Below are 21,588 nucleotides of genomic sequence, written 5' to 3'. Positions count from 1 at the left end.
TTACTTGACCTCTTTGTGCCTCCATTTCCTCATCCACAAAATGGGGATAATAATAGATCTACCTCTTAGGGTTGCTGAGAGGATTAAGTAGGGTGATGCAGACAAAGTGCTTAGCTCAGTGCTTAGAATGGGGTAATACAGTCATTATTGTTGCCGTTCCTGGTCCTATTATTTGGCGCTGCTGTCAGTGTTCCAGGGGAAGGTTGAATTACATTAAGACTGCCACAAAAATATATATATATATATATTAAAAAAAGAAAACTGACCGCATTATCATCATCGTTATCCCCATCTCTCAGGAAATTATACCTCACTTGTGTTTAGCATTATCTTGTAAACTCAGTCTAAGAGACAGAAAAAAATCAGAAAGACCTTTAGGCCGAATAGAGTCCCAACCCCAACTAATTATATAATCTGTGAAATGAGACAGTGTGAGACTTGGAGTAAGAAGAGCTGGTTCCGATTAGCTCTGTTGCTTATTTGCTGTGTGCCTTTTGACAAGTCAGTCAACCTTCCTGGGCCTCAGTTTCCTCATCAGTGAAATGAGAATGTAGCAGAGATTGCTAATGTCCAGTCAAAGTCACGCTTCCCTTTCCATAGTATAGAATTGCCCTTGGATATGGCTACGTGGCCCCTCTTGCATCTAGGTGAGGCCATGTGACATACTTTCACCAATGGCCTATGAGTGGGAATATTCCTGGCCAAGGGTTTAGGACGTTGAGTGTGTGTCTCCACCCACCCTTCTCCAGTCTGCATGTAGATGACTCCACAGCCCTGCAGGATGACAGAGCTCCAAGCTGGAAGGAACCTAGTCTGGGAATCCCATTGCCAAACAGGATCACCCCTTATAGATTGCTATGTGAGAAATAAACTATTGTGTTAAGTTACTGAATATAGGTGCTTTATTTGTTACAGCAGCTGGCGTCACCCTATGATATAGGTGTTCATTATAGCCTTACCTCCTGTGGTAATTGGGAGGAATACATATGATAATGCACGTAAAGAGTCTAGCACACAGCCTGCTACTCAGACAATACGGATTGTCATTACCAGGAGTTATTATATTATTTACTATAGATGAGACTTACCTGCCTAAAGGCTTATTTTGGGGCCCACTGCCTGTGAAGTGTTTCCTGCATGTGATCTACACATGAAATATGTGGCATGATCTCCCTGGGGGGTGTAACTGATGCAGAGCTGAGATGGAGAGATCATTTGAGCCCCTAGACCTAGCCATGTCTGAAGCCAGAGATTTAATCCTCTGTCGTGTGTCCATCTCCCTGTTTTACTGAAGCCAGTTTGAATTGGGTTTCTGTCACTTGCAACTTAAGAGTCCCAACTATTCCGGTACAGTCCCCTTAAGTATAGATCTTACAGTGGAGAGGACAAGGAACCCGCGCCCTAAAGAACATTCTGTTATCTCCCTAAAGAACATTCCAGTGGTGTCTGTCTGGAGGAAACCCAGGACCCCATGCTGGCCCTAGCCCCAGGCCCTGTCCCTTTGTCTCATTTCCTGACTTAAAAAAGTAACCTTCAAAGGTGGCTTTGGTGGCCTCCTCCACCCCCTCTCCACCAAACTATAGTGAACAGCGGCATGAGGTCACGTAGCAGAGGTTGAGATCTCTTCAGATACCTACAAAACACAGGACAGCAAAGAGGAGCAGCGGGACGGCGGAGAGGATGAGCAGGCAACGCCAGCCCAGGCTGGGCATCACAAACACAGCCAGGATAACCTCGAACACCGTCCCGATGGCCCAGAACACCTGGCACAGGAGAACGGGGGTTAGTGATGGACGCAGCACCGGCAAGGAGCCATTTCAGGGTCATGTACACAAGGTGATCCCCAAGGGGTCCTTGGGGTCCACGAGGTCGGAATGGTCATCACTTTTCCTGGGGTCCATATGGTTGAGCCAGAGCCGCCATCTTGTACATCTCCCAAGGGTGCCGTCCACAATGTATAATATTTGCGTGGTACCAATGGGACTGTGCAAGGGGGTGGCTCTGGTTAAGGATATCGATATGACCAACTATTGTGCGAGGCCAATATGGTCCTGGACATGTTGGTTTTTGCCTACTGACATCCATTTCCCCTCCCAAACAGTACCCCCGTCTCCTTTAGCAGAACTGCCCCTTCTGGGGCTGGATATCTTCTGTTTGCCTCTCCGAGTCACGCTCCATCCTTCTTTGTATGGACTGCATCCACAGGCTTCCAGTCCTTTAGCTTCCCATTGGGTGCAGCCCGTGGGGACCCTCCTAGGGAGGGAGGGGCGTTCATGCATCTGGCTCCCTCTCTGCAGGGTGGTCACGGGCTGGCTGTATCCCTCACCTGAAGGTCACAGCTCCTGTCTAACAGCCCTCACCCTACAACTCATTCCCCACCCCTCCTGCTAATTACTCCCTTCCTTTGCCCCTTCAGGCCTGGGGGGTAACAGCCCTGCAAGGACTGTATAAATAGTCCCTCTGTGAAACCCTCTTCAAATTATCCTAATTTGAGTATGCTGTTTTCTGCTGTGACCCTACAACTACTGTCCATTCCAAGACTGGTCCTTGAGCTACCCCAACAGTTCTGGGAGCCCTCAAGACTTTCCTAAACCCCCTTTTGCTTAAAGAAGCCACGGTCCCTTTCTGTTGCTGACAACCAGGGTGATAATCAAAATGTCTAACTACTGGGAGAGCACTGACCAAGCAGAATGGACACGGGTCATACCCTTCCTCCATCCCCCACCATGAGGAGGCCAGAAGTTTACTCTTTAGTTCCTGGATCATGAAGAGTTTTAGGGGGGTGTCCTACGCGAACACAGGGTGTCAGGTAATGAGGGGTCATCGGGGTTTAGGATCAGCGGCCACAGATGCACTTCAATATTTAAACGACTGGTTCCTCCATACCAGCGTGGACCAGCTGGCTACCATCCCGACTGATCAGGGTTAGATGCCGTCAGGATGGTGAAGTCAGGCTGGGCGGGGTCAACGTGATCAATATCGTCATGTGGTCATGGTGACTAGGGAGGTCAGAGTGCCATCACAGTCCCCACTGTGGGCGTTAGTATCCAGCAGGGACAAATAAACCATTCTGCCACTGCATGGAGGAGGGGCCATTGGGCAGCTACGTATTTGCCCTGAGATCTTCCAGATAATAGTTGGAACATGGGTCACGGGACCCTGGGAGAAGGGGGGCTTGAGAAGGACTGGCTGGACCAAGAGAGTTTTAAGGCAACCTGCAGGTCGCCGAGGTGACCAAGAACAGGGCTCTCAGACAAGACACGGGTTAATCAGGATACAAACAGGGGTAGAAGGTGATGCTACAGGTGGGGTTGGGGAAGTAGGAAGACTTTGCTGCACCCCTCAGCACTAACTCTCAGATAAAAGCCATTTCCAGTTCAACAACGACATGCCACCATTTTTTAAAGGGATAGTAGATTGAATTTTTCTTGTCAGTTGAAGGACTTACCCATATTTCAAAACAACCATGTCAAAAATCAATATACCTGATCCGTGTAAGTCTTTGCATAGTGAATCTGTTATATTTTTTCTTAAACTCCCTTTGCCTTGCCCTGCAGCTTAAGACACCTGAGAACCTCCTGCCAAAAACCGAGAATTCTCCAGAAACCCAGCCACCCTCCTTACCTCAATCAGCAAAATACACTTAGCTCTGGCTTTCATGGGAAGGAACTCAGCGTACAGCGTCACCCTGGGAAAGTAAAGAGAGAGAAAAGGGGTTAAGGTCAGGACGGAGTGGGAAGATGGCTACAGCTTTCAGAATTTCTAAGCCAACATGCCTCTGAGTGCGATCCATGGATCACTCACATCAGAATTTCCTGGGACTGATGACTTTATATGTAGATCCCCAGGTCCCACCCCAGACCTTCAGAAACAGACTCTCAGGGGCGGGGCTCTGACACATACATTTGAAAATTAACTCCCCATATGAGTCTCAAATTGAATCGTTGCTACCATCAAGCCCTCCTCGCGAGTCAGTGAATCTAGGGGAAAATAAGGTGGTGAGATGACGGGCAGCTTCATTCTAGAGCCTTTCCTCAGGTTTCCCTACCGCTCAAGTCCTGACTAATCTTCAAGAGGACAGGCCTTTCCTTCTGTAAGATGCCCCTCATCTTGGGTCCATCTGATATCTCCTTGTGACCAGATTCAGGCCATGTTTTCTTGGCAGGATCCCCACGGAAATGATGCAAACTTTTCCCAAGGCCTGAAATTAGGGGACATGAGGTCAACCCATCGTATCACTGGCGATATTAACCATCACCGGATCAAGTTGGTGTTTGACAGATTTCTCCACCCTAAAGTTACCGTTTCAACTTTGTAGGGGAACATTCCGAGATTATGCCGATATCCTCTTCTCTATAGAACCTCTACCCATCAAGTTATGCATCCCATCTATTGACCATTTCTGCCTGAATCAGCCACCACAATGATGGTAACAAATAGAATTTTTATTTCCATTATTCCATCTACATCTATTAGTTCACATCCTACTATAAGGAAGAGCTTTCCCTGTTCCCCTTTATCTATCTATCTACCTATCTGTCTGCCTGCCTATTTATCCATCCATCCATCCATCTATTTCTGTCTCTCCATTTCTCAATCTCTCTCTCTCTCCCCACACCACACATGGACACCATACATCTATACGTGTTTCTCTATCTATCTATCTAGCTAGCTAGCTAGCTAGCTAGCTAGCTAGCTAGCTATCTATCTGTGTATATGTGTTTTAAAAAAAACAATGAGTTCATACTGATACTTTCAATTCCAGCCCAACCAGAAGGTTGGGTTCTTTCTAACCTTCCCAGTTTCCACGTTGGTAATTCCCTTCTCCAACACTGAGAAATCAGGGTCTCATTATCTTCAGTATATTTACTTATCTGCTCAGTCGATGTACTTGTTTGCTCAATGTTACCAATGTTTTCACTGCACTGGCAGCCTCCTGCATCCACTGCCTCCGTTGGACAGACTGGGAAGAGAAGGAAACGTGTAGACCACATCCCCGTGCTGCCTTCCGTTTTGCCGGGAAGAGGAGGCCTCCTCTTTTCCCTCAACTCCCACTTAAGTCAGGGATCTGAGCTCCTCGGTGGCCTCATGTTACTCTCCTGGATCCTTATAAGGGAGGTGGGGGTCGAGGGAAGCTAACTTCTATGAACTCTTCAGAGGCAGACGGTGCCGGTGACCCATCTAGATTTCCCGGAATCTCTTTACTAGGTCAGTGTGCTTACCTCCCAGCTGCTGCTGCTAACGGCTCAGGCTTGCAACCCTCTCTTAGGATTGCTCGTAAGTTATTGGAGCTGCCTCATCTGGGAGCTACAACCCTTCTCTACAACCCTTCAAAGAGCTGGCTAAAGACTGGTGTTGGGTATATATATTACCTCAAGGTGGGACAGACCCCTGTGGAACAACGAACACTCCTGAGTCCCCTGTGGGATCAGGCTGAGTCTAGACTTCACCTGAAACATATCCTTGCTTAACTTCTGGAAGAAGTTTCTTCACGTTTCTTGCATCTTTCACTTTTTTCCAGGTTCCTCCTGAGAACAGTCCCTGAATAAACCACTTGTACAAGACTCGCTGCCTCAGTCTGTCTGTTTCTATGGAAACCAACCTACAACCTCTTGCCCTGTAGAGCATCTAACTTGTTACAAGTTGGCCTCAGCCATACCATGGAGATTTAGAAACAGTTCTGTCACCAGTAAAAGTCCTTCTTAGGGTTATGACAAAAGGCACCTCTGCCCAGAGAAGGAAGAGACTTCCTCACGAGCTTCAGAGGAAGGCTGGAGCTTTCCTCTGATATACTCTATTTAGAGACAAGTATGAAGAAAAAGTCAATGTCATCTAGTCTCACAGTGTATTTTATTATATTTCCTCTCTCTGTCCTGATTCATTCATTCATTCATTCTCTCTCTCTCTCTGTCTCTCTCTCTCTTTCCCTCTCTCAACCCCTAGCTAAGATCATACTCAAGAATTATGAACCCTATTTATTTGATTTATAAATATTTCCATGCTATTTTAAATCCTCTTACACACATATATTCTATCATATGCATGAATAATAGCTACCTTTTATTGAGGACCTACTATATGCCAAACACTGTTCTAGATATTTCACGTGGATTATTTACTCAATAAGCATTGCAAGTGAATGAGCGTAGTAAGCATGATTTCCATTGTATGTGTGTGTGTGTATCTTTAACCTCCGTTTTCATATTTGTGTCTATCTATGTCAGATAAGTTGTTAGTTGACCAGGATCACCCAACTAGTAAGTGACTAAGTGGAAGAGCCAAAATTTTAACCCAGGTCTGTCCATAGTATGTAGCCCATCAATCACTTCCCTATTTGGATGGTTTCACAATTATAAACAATATTTCAATAAACATCTTTAGGCTGAAATCTCTGTCTTCACATGAGGTTTCCTTAGGATAGAGTCCTGTAAGTAGAATTTAAGTTAAAGAGTATGTATATTTTTAAGACATACATATGTATATACTCGTATATACCAAAGTAGTTCCCAAAAACGTTGTTCGAATTTGTATTCCTACAAGCACCTCTCTCAACAAAAAACATTAGGAATTTTATTAACTCAGCTTTGAAAACAGGGACCAAGATTACAGTGGCTACACAAGATTACAGTAATCACCATGAATGACTTCTTTGACATTTTATTCTATTCTCCAAAAGGTGTGCTTATATTATTTTTAAAAATCAATAACAATAATAATAATAATAAAATGAGAAGTATGTTTACCTTTACCCCACCAAATTAAAGCCAAACTACTAACCTTGCAAAAATGTGCAAAAGCATATTCTACGGGCAAAGCTATTCCTGTCCTTACCTGTCAAGGATGTCTTTTTATAAAGAACCTATCGCGAGCAGTCTATTTTTTAAGTTACAGAAGTAGCACATAGATGCATTTTCATTATAAGACAATGTAGCAATGTACAAGTATACAGAGTATATGATGGTCCTTCCTCTTCCTCATAACTCTTCTTCCATTCCCCTCCTCCAAAGCCATTATTACAGGCGTTTGCAATCTTCCAGCCCCTTCTCTATGTAAACAAATAAATATATTTCAGCAAAATGGTATGTTTCTTTTTTCTTCAATTCTCTTCCCTTTCCTCCCTCTCTCCCTTCCATCCTTCCTTCCTCCCTCCCATCTTTCCTTCCTTTCTTTCTTAACACATGCAGCATACTGTCAGTGTTCCATCCATACAAATGCCTCGACTCTTACCGCTTGCTTCCATGCACGCCGCTAAACCTCCAACTGCCAGTACCTGTCACTCTTCCCTGAGGGCTTTCTCTGGTCATTAAAAGTTGCTTGGCCAATATGTGTGGCAGATCGTAAATGCCAAAGAATTTAAACTTCCCAGGAGCGGCCCTCAATACATCCTTGAATGGGATAATTTGGAGATGTATGCTGCAGAGTCTCCCAGAGTAAACTACTACAGTTGACCCTTGAACAACACCAGTTTGAATGGGGTGGGTCCACTTATACGCAGATTTGGGCTCTTCATATCCGTTGGTTTCACATCGGCAGATTTAACCAACCTCAGATGGAAAGCTGTTTTTACATTCCCAACAGCAGTTTCCCATTCATGGATAGAAAATACTGTTTGCCATCCGTTGTTGGTTGAATCAATCTGAGAATGCAAAACCTGCGTGTAGGAAGGGCCGACTGTAAAGTTTTGGGGGAGTCAAAAGTTATACCTGGATTTTTGACTCTGCTGGGGTGGGCGCCCCTAACCTCTGCGTTGTTCGAGTCAACTATACTTGCTCTTGAATCTGTCAGGATCTGTTTCCAATAAGACAGTTTGGAAATCTTTCCATATTAATATACGTATATCTGCATTATTTTTTAACAGCTGCAACCCTGGTGATTAATACTTAGACTGTGTTTTCAATTTCTTTTTTTTTTTTGCAACCTATGCCACAAGAAACATTTTTCCCTGTAATTGTTGTGGCCCACACTTGGCCATTATTCATAGCAGTTCATAATGAAAACGAGCTGTTTGATCTTCATCCAAAGTATGATTATTACAATCACACTGAAGAATGAAAGAATGAGCAATGAAATTAGCAATGGCAAGCAGCAGCTGATACTGGTGTAAATAAACCGCTACTGCAAATAATCACATTTACAACGCTTCGGCAATTAGAGATTTACCATTTGGATCACGTGCTTGGGAAGAAATGACCTGGGATCTCCAAGGGCATTTGTACTTAGTCTTTGGAGGAAAGATCAGTGCCCAGGACAGGTTGTGAACAAGCTCATTCTAGACACCAATCTGAAGAACCTCTGAGGCAGGTTTCAAAGTAGAACAGATGGGCAGCTACCTGGGGGGTATGCATCTATAGGAGCAGCCAAAACACAAATAGGATGCCAGTTAACTAAAGTTTCCATCGCAGCCTTTTAGGTAAGTGGCGTTTCTGCTAAAGTACACAGCACCCTCTACTGGAAATAAGAAATGATGTGCCTGGATGCCCACCTGTATCTTGTCTTTTTTGTGTAAGGCACTAGGTGCAATTAGAGGCAGTTATCATTTTTTTGGAGCTTATTTACATTCTTTAAAATGTCTACAACAAACATATATTGTTTGTAATGAAAAATAAAATTACATTTACCTCCCTTGCTTAAACTAAAGTCTCTTTCTTTTTAATGTTGCTTCATAAAGAAAATGGAATTATTTGGCAACCTAAATGGGAGTTTTCTTTCCTGCTTTAATTAAAGAGAGAAGCACCCATCCTACATTTGCAAAATGATCTCCAAATCAGTACCAGGGACCCAATGATTTACTAGGACTTTCCGACTATGTAAGCTCACAAGTCTTTCCCTGTATTTGTTCAAATGGAAGAGCTTTGACATTAGACAGACCTGGATTTGAACCCAGTCTCTCCACGTGGTAGGTGGTTTGTGAAAGTTGCACCACTATTTTTCCTTCCTGTATCTACGCTCCCTTGCAATGTGACTTTGCTGCTCATTCCATGCAGAGTCTATTTCTCTATCCCTTGAATCTGAGCCTTTTGGCTTGCTTTTGATCAATAGAATGTAGGAAAAGTGGTGTTGTGCCAGTTTCACGCTTAGGCATCAAGAGGCTTTGTGGCTTCTGCTTGTTGTCCGGGACTCTTGCCCGGGTACCACGTGACCAGGTACCCAGGCTAGCCAGCTGGAGGAAGAGATGCTTGTGGAGCATAGAGGAGTCAGCTGTGGCCATGCTAGCCTAACCTGCCCCCATCCAGCTCACCAGTTGACTGAAGACATACCGTGTTTCCCCGAAAATAAGACCTAGCCGGACCATCAGCTCTAATGCGTCTTTTGGAGCAAAAATTAATATAAGACCCGGTATTATATTATATTATATTATATTATATTATATTATATTATATTACTCGGCATTATATTATATTATATTATACCAGGTCTTATATTAATTTTTGCTCCAAAAGGTGCATTAGAGCTGATGGTCCGGCTAGGTCTTCTTTTCGGGGAAACACGGTATGAGTAAGATGAGTAAGCCCTGCTGAGACGAGAACAACCAAACAGTGAACTGCAAAATCATGAGTCAAATAAATTGTTTTAAGCCATCAGTGTTGGGGTGGTTTGTAACAAAGCAAAAGGTATCCCCTAACCTCCACTTCATAACCATCTGACCTGAAGCAAGTCACTCATGATCTCTGAGTCTGTTTTCTCATCTGTACAATAGGTGTAATAGGATCGTGAAGGGACAAGATGAGGTCATCTGCAGAGAGCACTTGGCATAGTACCTAGCACGTGGTAAGCACTCCATTAACGTTATCCTCATTGTCACTATTAATGTGATTGTTGTTGCTGTCACCAAGAGCCACTGTGAAAACCGATTCTGGAGGAAGGAAGAAAGGAAAGAAGAAAGAGAAAGAGAGGAGGGACAGAGAAAGGCACAGATCAGGGCAGAGGGATGGGTTCCTTATTAATAATATAATCTGTGTATGAGACGATGGATGTTACAATAACTAAACTTATTGACGTAATCATTTCACAAGATATGTAAGTCAAGTCACGCGGTACGACAAACTTACGCATGATGTATGTCAATTATGTCTCAATAAAATGGAAAGAAGACTTTAATTAAAAAAATGTTAAATAATTTATATTTTTACTGGAAATTCAGAGGGCATTGTAAGGACTTCTGATTGTTGGGCTTTTAAAAATTATCCAGCAAAATTTTATTCGTTTGGTTTTGTGAGGTGGCGCAATTGGGTAAAGCTATTCTAAATGAATGGAAACTCTTAGTTACATTTAACTAACATAAAAATGTCTTCAACGAAATGTTGCCAATTAATGAACTTAGGGGAGTCATTTGTATAACCAGATAAGAACATTGCATCACTAAACGATTATTTTTGTGTAAATAGAAGGAGTGAAAGTGCTGAGAAGCCAGTGGCTCTTCTGGGTGGCTGAATATTTCATCTGTAATTTTGTTTGTGGTTTTCATTTGTTTTCATCCCGGACAAAAAGCTATAGAATAGAGTAGGTAAGAGAATACATTTGGAGGGTCAAGTGACGTTTCCATCTCAGCTCTGCCTTTTACTAGCTGTGTGACCTTGGGCTTATTAAAGCCCTGGTTTTCTTACCTGTGAAATGGAGACAATAATATCTGTCTTAAGGTTTTGTGAGTTTGCAATGGTCCTGTGTATAAGCACGTGATCTGGTGCCTGCAGAGTTGTAATAGCTCAATAAACAAACAGAAAGGATATAGTAGTGGTTGGTAAATGAACTGCTAAATGGGGAGGCATGACACCTGTGGTGTGGGGTAAGGAACAGGTAGGCAAGCTGGGGGACCCTCACAACATAAGGGTAAGGGGTAAAGGCACTCCCAACCACTCTGCGTCCTGTATTTTATTCCCCTAGTGTCCTGTCCTCTCTCCCCCAGAATCTCTCCCCTTAGGAGGTGGTCTTTCTCTCTTCTAGCTACTCTGTCATTGCAATTCCATTGCTTACACTCTTCCAGAGGTTCCTCAAAATTTCTGGTCTGCTGATGGCACCCTTTGCTTGCTTTCCAGCACTGTTAAAAGATCTATTCCATTTCTTATACCTTTTATGTCATTTTCAGAAAATGTGGAGGAAAAAGAAACAGAAAATAGTGCGTCTCATTGTACCATCTTGAATAAGAATCACTGTGGACAGTTGGAATACTTAGTGCCTTTTCCTTCCCTCCTACGGGGAGAAAAGCCAGGGGGCGTCTGGAGGCTGGTTCTGCTGTCAACTACCTAAGTATCCCTGGGAAAGGAAATTTAATGTGTACTTCGGTGAGTGCATTCCTTCCAGCCACTAGGGGACAATTGTCCCCTGGTCAATGAATAGCTCATGAATGGGGCAGTGGCTGTGTCTGCAGGAATTCCTGGAGTTGGACCAGAAATAAAGCTCATGGGCCACAAGCCCTGCCAGCCCAGATTTATGGGCATGGTTTAATGGCCTCTGTTTCAAGCTCCAGTGGTTCTTAAGCTCATCCTAGATCCAGGAAGATTTATCAAATGCCTACTCTGCAGAGTCCTGCAGGGATCAATAATGGAGAAGGGAGGGAAGGACGGAGGAGAACTGAGAGCTACTCACTGTCCCTCCAGCCTCTAAGTGGCAGAAAGAGTCTGGGGATTTGATCCTGTGTTAAATCCATGTGGTCACATCTCCTCCCCTCCCCATGTATTCTGTCTATAATTACACACTAAATTCACTGTCCAGCACGCTGACATTTGAGCTTCTTATCAAAGCCTTCGGCAGACCAGATGCGTGCTAACATTTATTGAGTGTTCTGCCGGACACTGTCCCGGGCACTTTACGTGTATTGTTATTTACTATTGTACGTGACTTAATGATGGAGGTATATTATCATATCATCCCCATTTTAAAGATGAAGAAACTGAGGTGTAGAAGGTTTTAGTTACTTGCCTAAGGTCACACAGCTATTATGTGTCAGAGTCAGGATTTGAACCTGGGTGATCTGGTTTTAGGGTTGTCGATGTCTAACCACACTACCTCAGCATTAGCTTCACCCTTTTAGATCACCTGTCCCCAATCAGGACACTCAACAGACTCAAGAAGTCAAACACTACACTGTTAACCCTCAGAGGGAGGGGCTGCCGTGGTGCAACGCCCAGCTCCTCACCCACCAACGCCAATCTTGCTATTACCGCCATCAGAGTGCCAATCTGCCAGCAACAGAGACGAACATGGACAGAAGCATCCCATGGCCCTTGGGGGCAAGTTATTTACGTTGGACTCCTTCCATTTCAGAAGGAGCAGTGATTCATCTAGACCAGAACTGGCACATATTCTGGGTACTGGCTTGCCTTTCCTGCCCGTAGGGTCTCAGCCAGCACCACTACCCAAGGGCTTAGAAAGTATTTGATCCATTGACACAGGATCCCGCCTAACAGTGCACTGGACCAAGGGAGCCGACGTGTAATGAAGAAGATGCAGCAGGAGGCACGTGACCATGAAGTCCACTGGTCCGGTCACATACTTTCCCACCCTGAAGCTGCTGGCTTGAGAGTGATGGAACAGCCTGTGAAGGTGCCACAGAAGCATCAGCTTGGAGATGGAAACCTGTGAGGACAGGGTACTATATCCAGGACACAATACACCCTTTCACCAATGACCATTATGGGTGCTGTGCAGAAGAATACATGGTTCTGGAAATCAAAGGGTTGCAGTGGGAGTTGCCTTCGTTGCCATCACTCCCAATGACGCCATTGGGGGAATTTGTACTTCCTCATCCTGCATCTTTGACGTGGCATTCGAGGCCTTAACAAGCTCCTCCTGGTCCACCTATCCAACCTCAGCTCTCAGTTCTCACATATCTCCGGCTGACAAGCTAACCGAACTGGAACATTAGCTATAGCTTCCTCTTTTCTTGCATTTTCCTTCTTATGAAATAGCCTACATGGTCCCCAACCCCCTTTCTGAATCTTTCCAAATCCTTTATATTATTTTTTTTAATTAAAATTAAAATCCTTTACATTCTTAATAGCAAGGCAGTAAAACTCAATGGTTAGAACCCAGGCTCTGGAATGGGAGAGCCTAGGTTCAGATTCTGGCTCTACCTTTTGCTGTGTCTCCTGGGACAAGTTACTCACCTCTCTGTGCCTCAGTTTCTTTATATGTAAAATGGAATTAATGATAGAATTTACTGTATAGGGAAATTTTGAGGGGGGTTAAATGAGATAATCTGGCTAAATTGTTTAGAATAGCACCTTCCTGTTAGTAAACACTAAATATTGGTTCTCATCATCCTTTGGGGTGGGGTCAAAATACTTTTCTAGTATAAAGGGCCAGATAGTAAATACCCGGAAATGTATACAAGTTGATACTTTGGTCAACATTTCTCAAGCAGTAGTTTGCCAAATTCAGAAGTGTCTTTATGTAATTTTACTAACAATTGTCACCCCAACAAATTAAAAAAAAAAAAGTGTCTGGACACTGATGGGAACCACTGTGAGCACTTCTTGTCATTGCAGAAGTCAAACATGACTTGCAGTCATCTTTTGTTATTGGTATATATTGAGTATTACAATTTTAATACAGTTTTCCTTTCTTAAAATGTGTATACATTTTTTTGGTACCCTCTGTATTTCAGGGTTTGCAGGCCACAGAGTTTCTGCTGAGACTACTTTGTTGCTATAGCATGAAAATGGGCATATGTGCTATGTAAATGAATGAGTGTGGCTGTGTTCCAATAAAACTTTATTTAGGGAACCAATGAGTACATTGGATTCAGCCCACATGCCATCATCTGTCAATCTCTGCTTTAGGATTTGCAATATCCCAGGAGAGAGTGACTTCTGTCTACCACTCTGACTAGTCTCAGTACCTTAACAAGGGCAACAACACAACACCACCCAACTCAAACCGTTAGCCCCATTCCATGCCTCATGCTTACGTTAGAAGGGGGTGAAAGCAGCAGGCATGATGGCTCTGAGCACAGGTGTTGTAGGCAGATAAACTCAGGTTCTTAGTTCCACCTACACGCGGTGTAACTTGAGCATCTGATTGTACCCACTGAGTCTCGGTTTCTTCAATTGTAAAATAGAGGTTGCAGTTAACTCAAATTTCCTGCACCTGCTGTGACATGTCAAAGAGAAATGTCCGATCCATGCTACATCTATTATTTTCATTCTTATTTCGCATTCATGACCTCCAGCTATTGTGTTGCTTTTGTTGTTGTTAATCATTGCAATACTTATAATGACGCTATTCTCTGGTTGCATTAGAGCTCCTGATACCAAAAGCCCCATATGCCATCTTCGTATCTCCTCAAGGCCACAAACAGAGTTGACTTTATTGGCTGTCTGGCTGGAAGGCCAGAGCTGGGTATTTACTTACGACTGGGGGACCCCTCCGATCCCGAAGCCCACCAGGCCCCGGAGCACTAGGATCCAGCTGTACACGGGTGCGAAAGCACTGAGGATGCCATAGTACAGAGTCCAGAGAACGCTGATCTTCAGCCCCTGCAGAGAAGGGAGACACCAGGTCACAGGACTTCTTAGCACCTCCGGGTCCCATGGCCCCTGCTCATGTTGAAAGTCACCAATCGGGTCATGTCGAAGGAACCCAGACAGCCAAGGGGATGCCAGGGGTTCCTCTATATGGGTGAGGCCAACCCCTAGGGGCAAAACTGTAGGGCATTCTTGGTTGTCCCAATGATTGGCATTTAATAGCCCGGGCTCAGAGATGTCAGAGGTCCCACTGTGCGTGAGACCCAATAAACCTTTGTCCTGTGTCCTGCGTCATCTCGAATCGAACTTCTCACCCCACTGTCACGCAGCTGAAAACTCTGTTGGTGATTATCTGCACCTAGACCTTCACTCTATTTTACATGTAAACAGGATTTTTTTTTTGGGGGGGGCATAGTTTGAATATACCACACTTATTTTTCAGGAAGGCAACTCCCAGGTAAATCAAAGGAAGACTGTGATTGTATTTTGTTTTATCTGGAAGTTTACATAATTGTTCATCATTTCAGAAAACCGTGTTGTCAATGGCAACGCTGTCTGTGGTGTTTGAGTCACTGAGGAAACACTTCGGTATCTGTCTGCACTCACAGGGCTTCGATGTACATCTGTGAATAGACTGACCAGAATCTTATTTCCAAATATCAAACACAAAGAAAAAATATCAACATGAGTCAGTTAAATACAAGCTTATTTATAATCAGGGGCAAATATCAACCCCTTCCTCTTATTATCTAGGCAGAGTTGTACATGAACGTATGCATATTGGAAATACTTTTATTTTATTAATTACCTCCTTTAAAAAAGTTCTCCCTCAGGTCATACATAGTTAGGGTATTATAACTGACTTCTTTTTTTCAATGACGTGAGTGGCTATTTCATTTTACCTTTGAAATTATTTCTGGTTGATTAAGAAACATTATTAACATCCGGCAGCAAGAAAAACAGAGTGTATATTCCTGGAGTGTTCATTATGCTTAGAGATTGAGAAAAAATTGAGGGTAAACTTAATTTAAATGATAGTTTTTATATCACAACCAACACCAAACATATTATGGAGTAAAATGCAAATTTCAGGTGGACTTGGGACCTGCAGCATGAAGTCTGGGCAGGTCTCTCTCTGAAGCACTCCTCTCCGTTCCCCGGTTGGGCTCATTCTTTGGCCCCACTAGGTACACTTTAGGGGCAAAGTGTGAAGCACATGATTTTAGCTTTAAAATCTTAAATTGAATTAAAAGGACTAGAGAGGCAATGTGGAGGTCTACCAGATGATTTTGAGTCTTTTGGGAAATGATTTTAGGTGGTAGAGAGAATATTTTAAATGACTTTGAATCACCTTGTAAGAAAGTGCTTTCTTTTTAATTTCAATCTTCATTCTTCTGATTATGTCCAAAAGGAAGTATCCATGTGGTGTAAGCCTGTTTTAAACACTTTTGTAAACACCCACTAATCTCTCCTTTTAACAGAGAGGGCAGTGGAGCTACCATAACCAGCAAGAACTTAATAACATCGTTTTATTTTCACTGTATTTATTTTTGCAGCTATTTCCTTACAGCAATTGTTATCCTTTTTAAGACTCTCTATAGTTTCTTTTAAAAAGGAAATTTCATTTCATTATCCAAAACAGTTTATGCAAAGAAAGATACTGTGTACATAAGAGGACAGGTAGGACAGGAATTATTAAAGTAGGAAGCCCTGGATCTCCTACAATAATAATAAAGCAACATTTCTGTACCCTTAAACCCATGACTATGAAATTGGTACCTGCCACAGATACAATTAATTTCTTTCTTTTGGCTTAAGCTAACTCAATAAAGATTTTCTTCCTTGGAACCCAAGGAGTCTTGAATCAGAAACAGGACACCATTACCACCAGAGAAAAGAAAAGAGAAAGGAAAGAAAGGGAAGGGAAGGGAAAGGAAGGGAAGGGAAGAGAAAGGAAAGGAAGGGTAGATGGGTAGCCCCTCCTTTCCTCCGCCCCCCTCTGCCCTTCCCTCCTCCCTTCCTTCTTTCCTTCCTTCATTCCATATTTATTTATTTAGCATCCCCTGTATGCCAGGCTCTAGAAATAGATGCATAGACATTATACATTCGTTAATTTGCTCATTCAACGATTCATTCAACAATAAGCATGTACTGAGTGCATGCTGTATGCCAAACACTAGAGTACCAATGTATATTATTTATTCAGTATACGTATATTGAACATCTGCTGTGCAATACAGCACTAGAAGTGCCCAGCACTAGAAGTACTGATATCTACCATTCATGCATTCACTCATTTGTCCACTATGCATGGATTGAGCACCTGCATGTATTGGGTGCCTGGCAGTCAAGGTACCATCACTCATTCATTCATCCGTTCACTATGCACGGATTGAATGCCTGCTGTTTGCTAAGCACTGGGCTTTGGCCAGGCTACAGCAGGGAACAAGACAGTCAGTGGACTTCATGGAATTTTCATTTGCATTTTTACTATTACATCCTTACACTGGACCCTCACAGCAACCTTTGGGAAGAGGTTATTTTCATTTCCTCTTCACAAATGAGCACAGTGAGGGCTGAAGTCATTGAGTGATTTGCTCAGGATGAGCAGAGTCAAAACTGGAGCCAGGATTTCCAGTCCCAAATGCTGTACCGTGAATGAGCCATGCCCCTCCTCCAGGACCTTTGATGGGTCCCTGTTACCTCTGGCAGAGAACACACATGCACCATGCAGGTGTAATGCAGCAAGGGCAGGTGGGCCTGGGCGAATGGAAGAGAACTTGCTCTGTGTTGTCAGCCTCTACCGCTCTGGCCAAAAATTACCATCACAGAATGTGGATCCCAGGCAACTCGATAGCCCAATTAAAGTAGCAATAACACCCACAACTCTTTTTATTTTTATGCAAAATATGTCATTTTTGAAATGGAGGCAATTGATTCCAAAATCCTATAAAGCACTGGATAAAGAAAACACATCTGTGGGCCATATTTGGCCTATGGTTCATCAGTTTGCAACCTGTAGCCTGGAAAGGCTTCCAGCTCCTGCACCAAGAAACTGAAAGTCTTGCCACCACTTGGGTGCCAGGCCTGCCACCCCCAAGAGGAGAATGCCACTATCATCATCGTGGGCATTGCTCAGTCAACTACAAGGCTGTCTGACTCTGAAACCCCCTGATGTCCTCCAATCATGCTCAAGTGCCAGGAAAATAGTTACAAGGCAAGGAGACCTGGGGATCTTCAAAACACTGAAATGAAAGCCCTATTGTCTGCCAGTCACCTCCTTTCCTTCCTCTGAGGTAACATGGACCTATAGCCATTGAACTAGATACCGGTAGTGACTTGATCGTATTCCAAAATTGTTTTTCTTTGTGTCCCACCCAATTACAGTTACCATTGATTGCGGGCTAACCATGCATCAATAAACACTATTCTAAGTGCATTATATACATTTCTTATTAAATCCTTCCAACAGCCCTATGAGCTTCTACTGCTGTCAACCCTACTTTGTAGATGGGGAAACAAGCCATTTGCCCAAGGTTATCTCGCTCGACAGGAGTCACTAGGACGTGAACCTGGACGCATTTATCTCCATCCCTTCAAGGCCAGACAACCCACAGTTGCCCTTCCTTTCCGTGGCTGCCAGGCTGTAGAAACTTCTGTAGGAATCGAAGTGGCCCACTGAGTCCCAACCCCATATGTGATTCCCCTGCAAAGTCACGCAGCGGACACCCTCACAGAAACTTCCCAGCTGGACCAAGGCAGATCAAGGAGCTAAGAGGAGATTTTCGGCACTTACTAAAGCTCGCCAGCTGCCCCACTCACCCGCTGTTCCTGGAGGAGTTCTGGGGAAGGGTTATAATTAGAGCCTGATCCATCTTCCCCGAGGTTGGGCCAGAATTCCATGCAGGGGATGAGAGGGCTCTGCAGTCTGGGGTGCTTTCTCTCCTGTTTCCGGTCACGCCAGCTTTACAATGATTGGAATTTAGTCAGCTGGTCAGGAGAGCTGGAGGCAGCCCCTCAAGGCTTCATCCATTTGGGATGATGGATGTCCTACTTATCAATTGAATTCTGGGGGATAATTCAGTTACGTCCCCCAGCAGCCAAGGTCAAGGGGAAGGATGTGGACTCTGGAGCCAGATACAACTGCATTTTAACACTGGCATTGCCAGTGTTGGCACCATGAACTTGGCAAATAGTAGGAATGATAATGGACATTGATGAAATGCTTCCTCTGGGCCAAGAGCTTTCTGTGCAAGGACCCATTTACTTCTCATAACAGCCCAATGGGAGCAATGACCATTATCTCATTTACAGATGAGGAAAGTGAGGCACAGAGAGGTTGAGTAACTTGTTCAAGGTCACACAGCCTGTGAGTGGAGGAGTTGGGATTTGAACCCAAGCAGTTTGGCCTCAGAGCCCATGCTTTTCACAATGATGCCAAGTCAGTATTTCATTTGTCCAAATGAGCCCCTTAGGTAAATACTGAAAGGAGGGTTGAGGAGTCCCAGGTGATGGAGTAAGATGATGAACTAAGTCTTCACAATACAACAACTTGGCACTGTTTGTGCATTCCTTCTCTATACGTGGTTTCTCAACCTTGGCACCATTTACATTTTGGACCTGGTAATTCTTTGTGGTGGGGACTCTCCTGTGTACTCTGGGATTTCAAGTAGAATCTCTAACCTCTACTCACCAGATGCCCGTAGCACTCCTCCCCTCAAGTTGTGACAACCCAAAACATGTGCAGACATTGCTAAATGTGTGTGTGTCGGGGTGGGGTGGGAGGTGCCAAAATTGTGTTTGGAAGTCACAAGATTCAGTCACAAGATTCATTACTGAAAACCCATCTATAAAGCTTTTTTAAAATCCAAGCTTATAGCTTTCTCGTCTGAGGCCCATCATAAACACAAAGACATCTATATTCTAGAGAGCTACCTCCTGGGAACACGGTATGAATCACTGCCCTTGGTAAACACACTCTTCCAAGGGAAGTCAGGATCCTAAGCTAATGACCTTCGTGGAGTTTTTGGATAAACAAAGAAGGTCCATCAGTAAAGTCAGTTGCTGGTCTGGAAAGGACAAGAGAGCCACAGAAAATGGAAACAGGGAGATCTATTCTCATCCATCCAGCTCAGTCGCTCAAGAAATATTTAATGAGTGCCTTCTAGAAGCCAGGTATCAGGAACAGGGGCCACCTCAGTGAACAAAACAGGCACAGCCCCTTTCCTCATGGAGTTTACTAAACTCTCCTGACCATCCTTCTGTTGTGTGCCCATGGCAGACATCACTAATCGATCACAGCACTGTCCCACTGAGTCTTCTGACTCCTCAAATCCATTTTCGTCACATTTCCTACTGAACAAACCCAAGGGACAAAAACCCATTTGACCTTAAGTTTTGGGAATTCAATAAATGGTAGTTACTAATATCAGCTACTATCTAATCCAACCTCGTCTGATATAAGAAAGGAATCCGAGGCCAGAGATGGGTCAGTGACTTGCTTTAGTCATGTAGTGGTAGATCCACACCCCAAATTAAGGTATTTTTACTCCTTTCCCCTGTGCTCCTCCTAGCTTCAGTATTCAGCAATTAGATAACAGAATTTGGAGCACAGTAAAATTCCTCATTACGGGTTCCTGCATTTTTTGGTGCATATGCACATTTGCTTCAAAAACAAGTAAATAAACAATGTTTTTAGCCAGAGACAGAGGAGTGAGTTGTCCATCCCTATGCCCAGTCTGTTTAGGAAGAAGCCACATTAAGATCTTAGAAGAGCTTTTTCCTTTCATTATTTTATAGGCCTGAAGATTTCTGTTAGGTCCAGTCTCAGACAGCCACAGGTTTACAGTTCCTTAAACTGGTGCTTAGCTCTACCATAGAAACAGCTCCATTTTATTTTAAGATGTTCTTCTCTTTCCATCCTTCTCTCCCTTCCCCTTCCTTCTTTCCTTCCTTCCTTCTCTCCCTCCCTCTCCCTCCCTCTTTCTTTTCCCTCTTCTCTCCCTCCCTTCCTTTCTCTCTATGGTTCTTGCTCTGCTCTTTCTTCCAACCAGAAAATCATTACAGCAGCGACTGACAACAGCCAGAGACAGAAAGTGGGTGGGAGGGTGGATGGGGGCAGAGTCTAGAAAGCTGCCGCCTGAAAACGAGAGTAATCCAGTTTCTAGTCTCTTCAGGAGGCCTGGAGAGGTCTTTCCAACTAACCTCTCTAGCCCCTAAAACCAACCAAGGACCTCCAGGCTACAATAGCTGCCATTAGTTTCCCAACCGTGCCGCCTCTGGCCCTGCCACAGCCACTTCCCAGCAGTTTTATTAATCAACATTTCCCCCATGTCTGCTGGCCTATGTGTTTCCTGTCCCATCACAGTAGAAGGGCCTGCAGCGGGAGTCTATTTCCCGTACAGCACTGTTCAAACATTCATTCATTCATTCATTCATTCATTCATAGTCAACATATATTTTATACATTGAGAACCTACTGGGGTGCTGGCAGATGGTTAAGACAGGGGTCTAGACTTAGAAAGAGTGAGACCTGGCTCTGTATTATACAAACTGTGTGGTCTTGGGCAAGTTGCCCACTCCGTGCCTCAGTTTCCTCTTCTGTAAAATCAGAGTGAAAATAGTAGCTATTTCAATGGCTGTTATGGAGGTTGGTAAATGCACACATGCGTGGTATAGAGCCTGCCACGCAGTTGTATTTTCAGTCTATGGCAGCTGGTTGTCATGACCCTTCTGTTACATACTCAGCATCCCTCTCCCTTCTTCCATCGTAACAGAATTCTCAGTTTGTTTCGCTATCTACCCCATTCCTAGTTCCAGAAGTAGACTTTTATTAGTCTAAGCCACTAATTCTCAAAGTGGGGTTCCTGGACCAGCGGCATCAGCATTACCTGGGAACTTATTAGAAATGTTATTATTGCAATGCCAGCTCACATGTGTCCTGTGCCTAGCATCATGCAAAATGATTCACACCTATGACCTCAATGAACCCTCCCATGTAGCTTCTGTTATTTCTTCTTTATACATATGAGGAAATGGATGCTCAGAGAGGTCAATTCACTTCCCCAAGGTCACACAGCCAGGACTGGCAGAGTGGGGATTGAACCCAGGTCTGCCTGATTTCAGA

The 21,588-nt window shown here is 43.9% G+C and overlaps 1 protein-coding gene across 2 annotated transcripts in view; it reads right to left on the bottom strand.

Moving 5' to 3' along the window:
* Window positions 1-21,588, bottom strand: part of SVOP (SV2 related protein) — a 61,842-nt gene that overhangs the window by 18,044 nt on the left and 22,210 nt on the right. For both annotated transcript variants that reach the window (XM_033097495.1, XM_033097497.1), the window contains exons 6-8: window positions 14,350-14,474; window positions 3,625-3,688; window positions 1,638-1,763 (exon numbers count right to left, since the gene is read on the bottom strand). In XM_033097495.1, the coding sequence (XP_032953386.1) occupies window positions 1,638-1,763; window positions 3,625-3,688; window positions 14,350-14,474 (315 nt within the window). The remainder of the gene's footprint in view (window positions 1-1,637; window positions 1,764-3,624; window positions 3,689-14,349; window positions 14,475-21,588) is intronic.

The sequence above is a fragment of the Rhinolophus ferrumequinum genome, chromosome 25 (assembly GCF_004115265.2).
Source record: "Rhinolophus ferrumequinum isolate MPI-CBG mRhiFer1 chromosome 25, mRhiFer1_v1.p, whole genome shotgun sequence".
In the NCBI taxonomy this organism is placed as follows: Eukaryota; Metazoa; Chordata; class Mammalia; order Chiroptera; family Rhinolophidae; genus Rhinolophus; species Rhinolophus ferrumequinum.
This window is presented reverse-complemented; position numbering and strand designations above follow the sequence as displayed.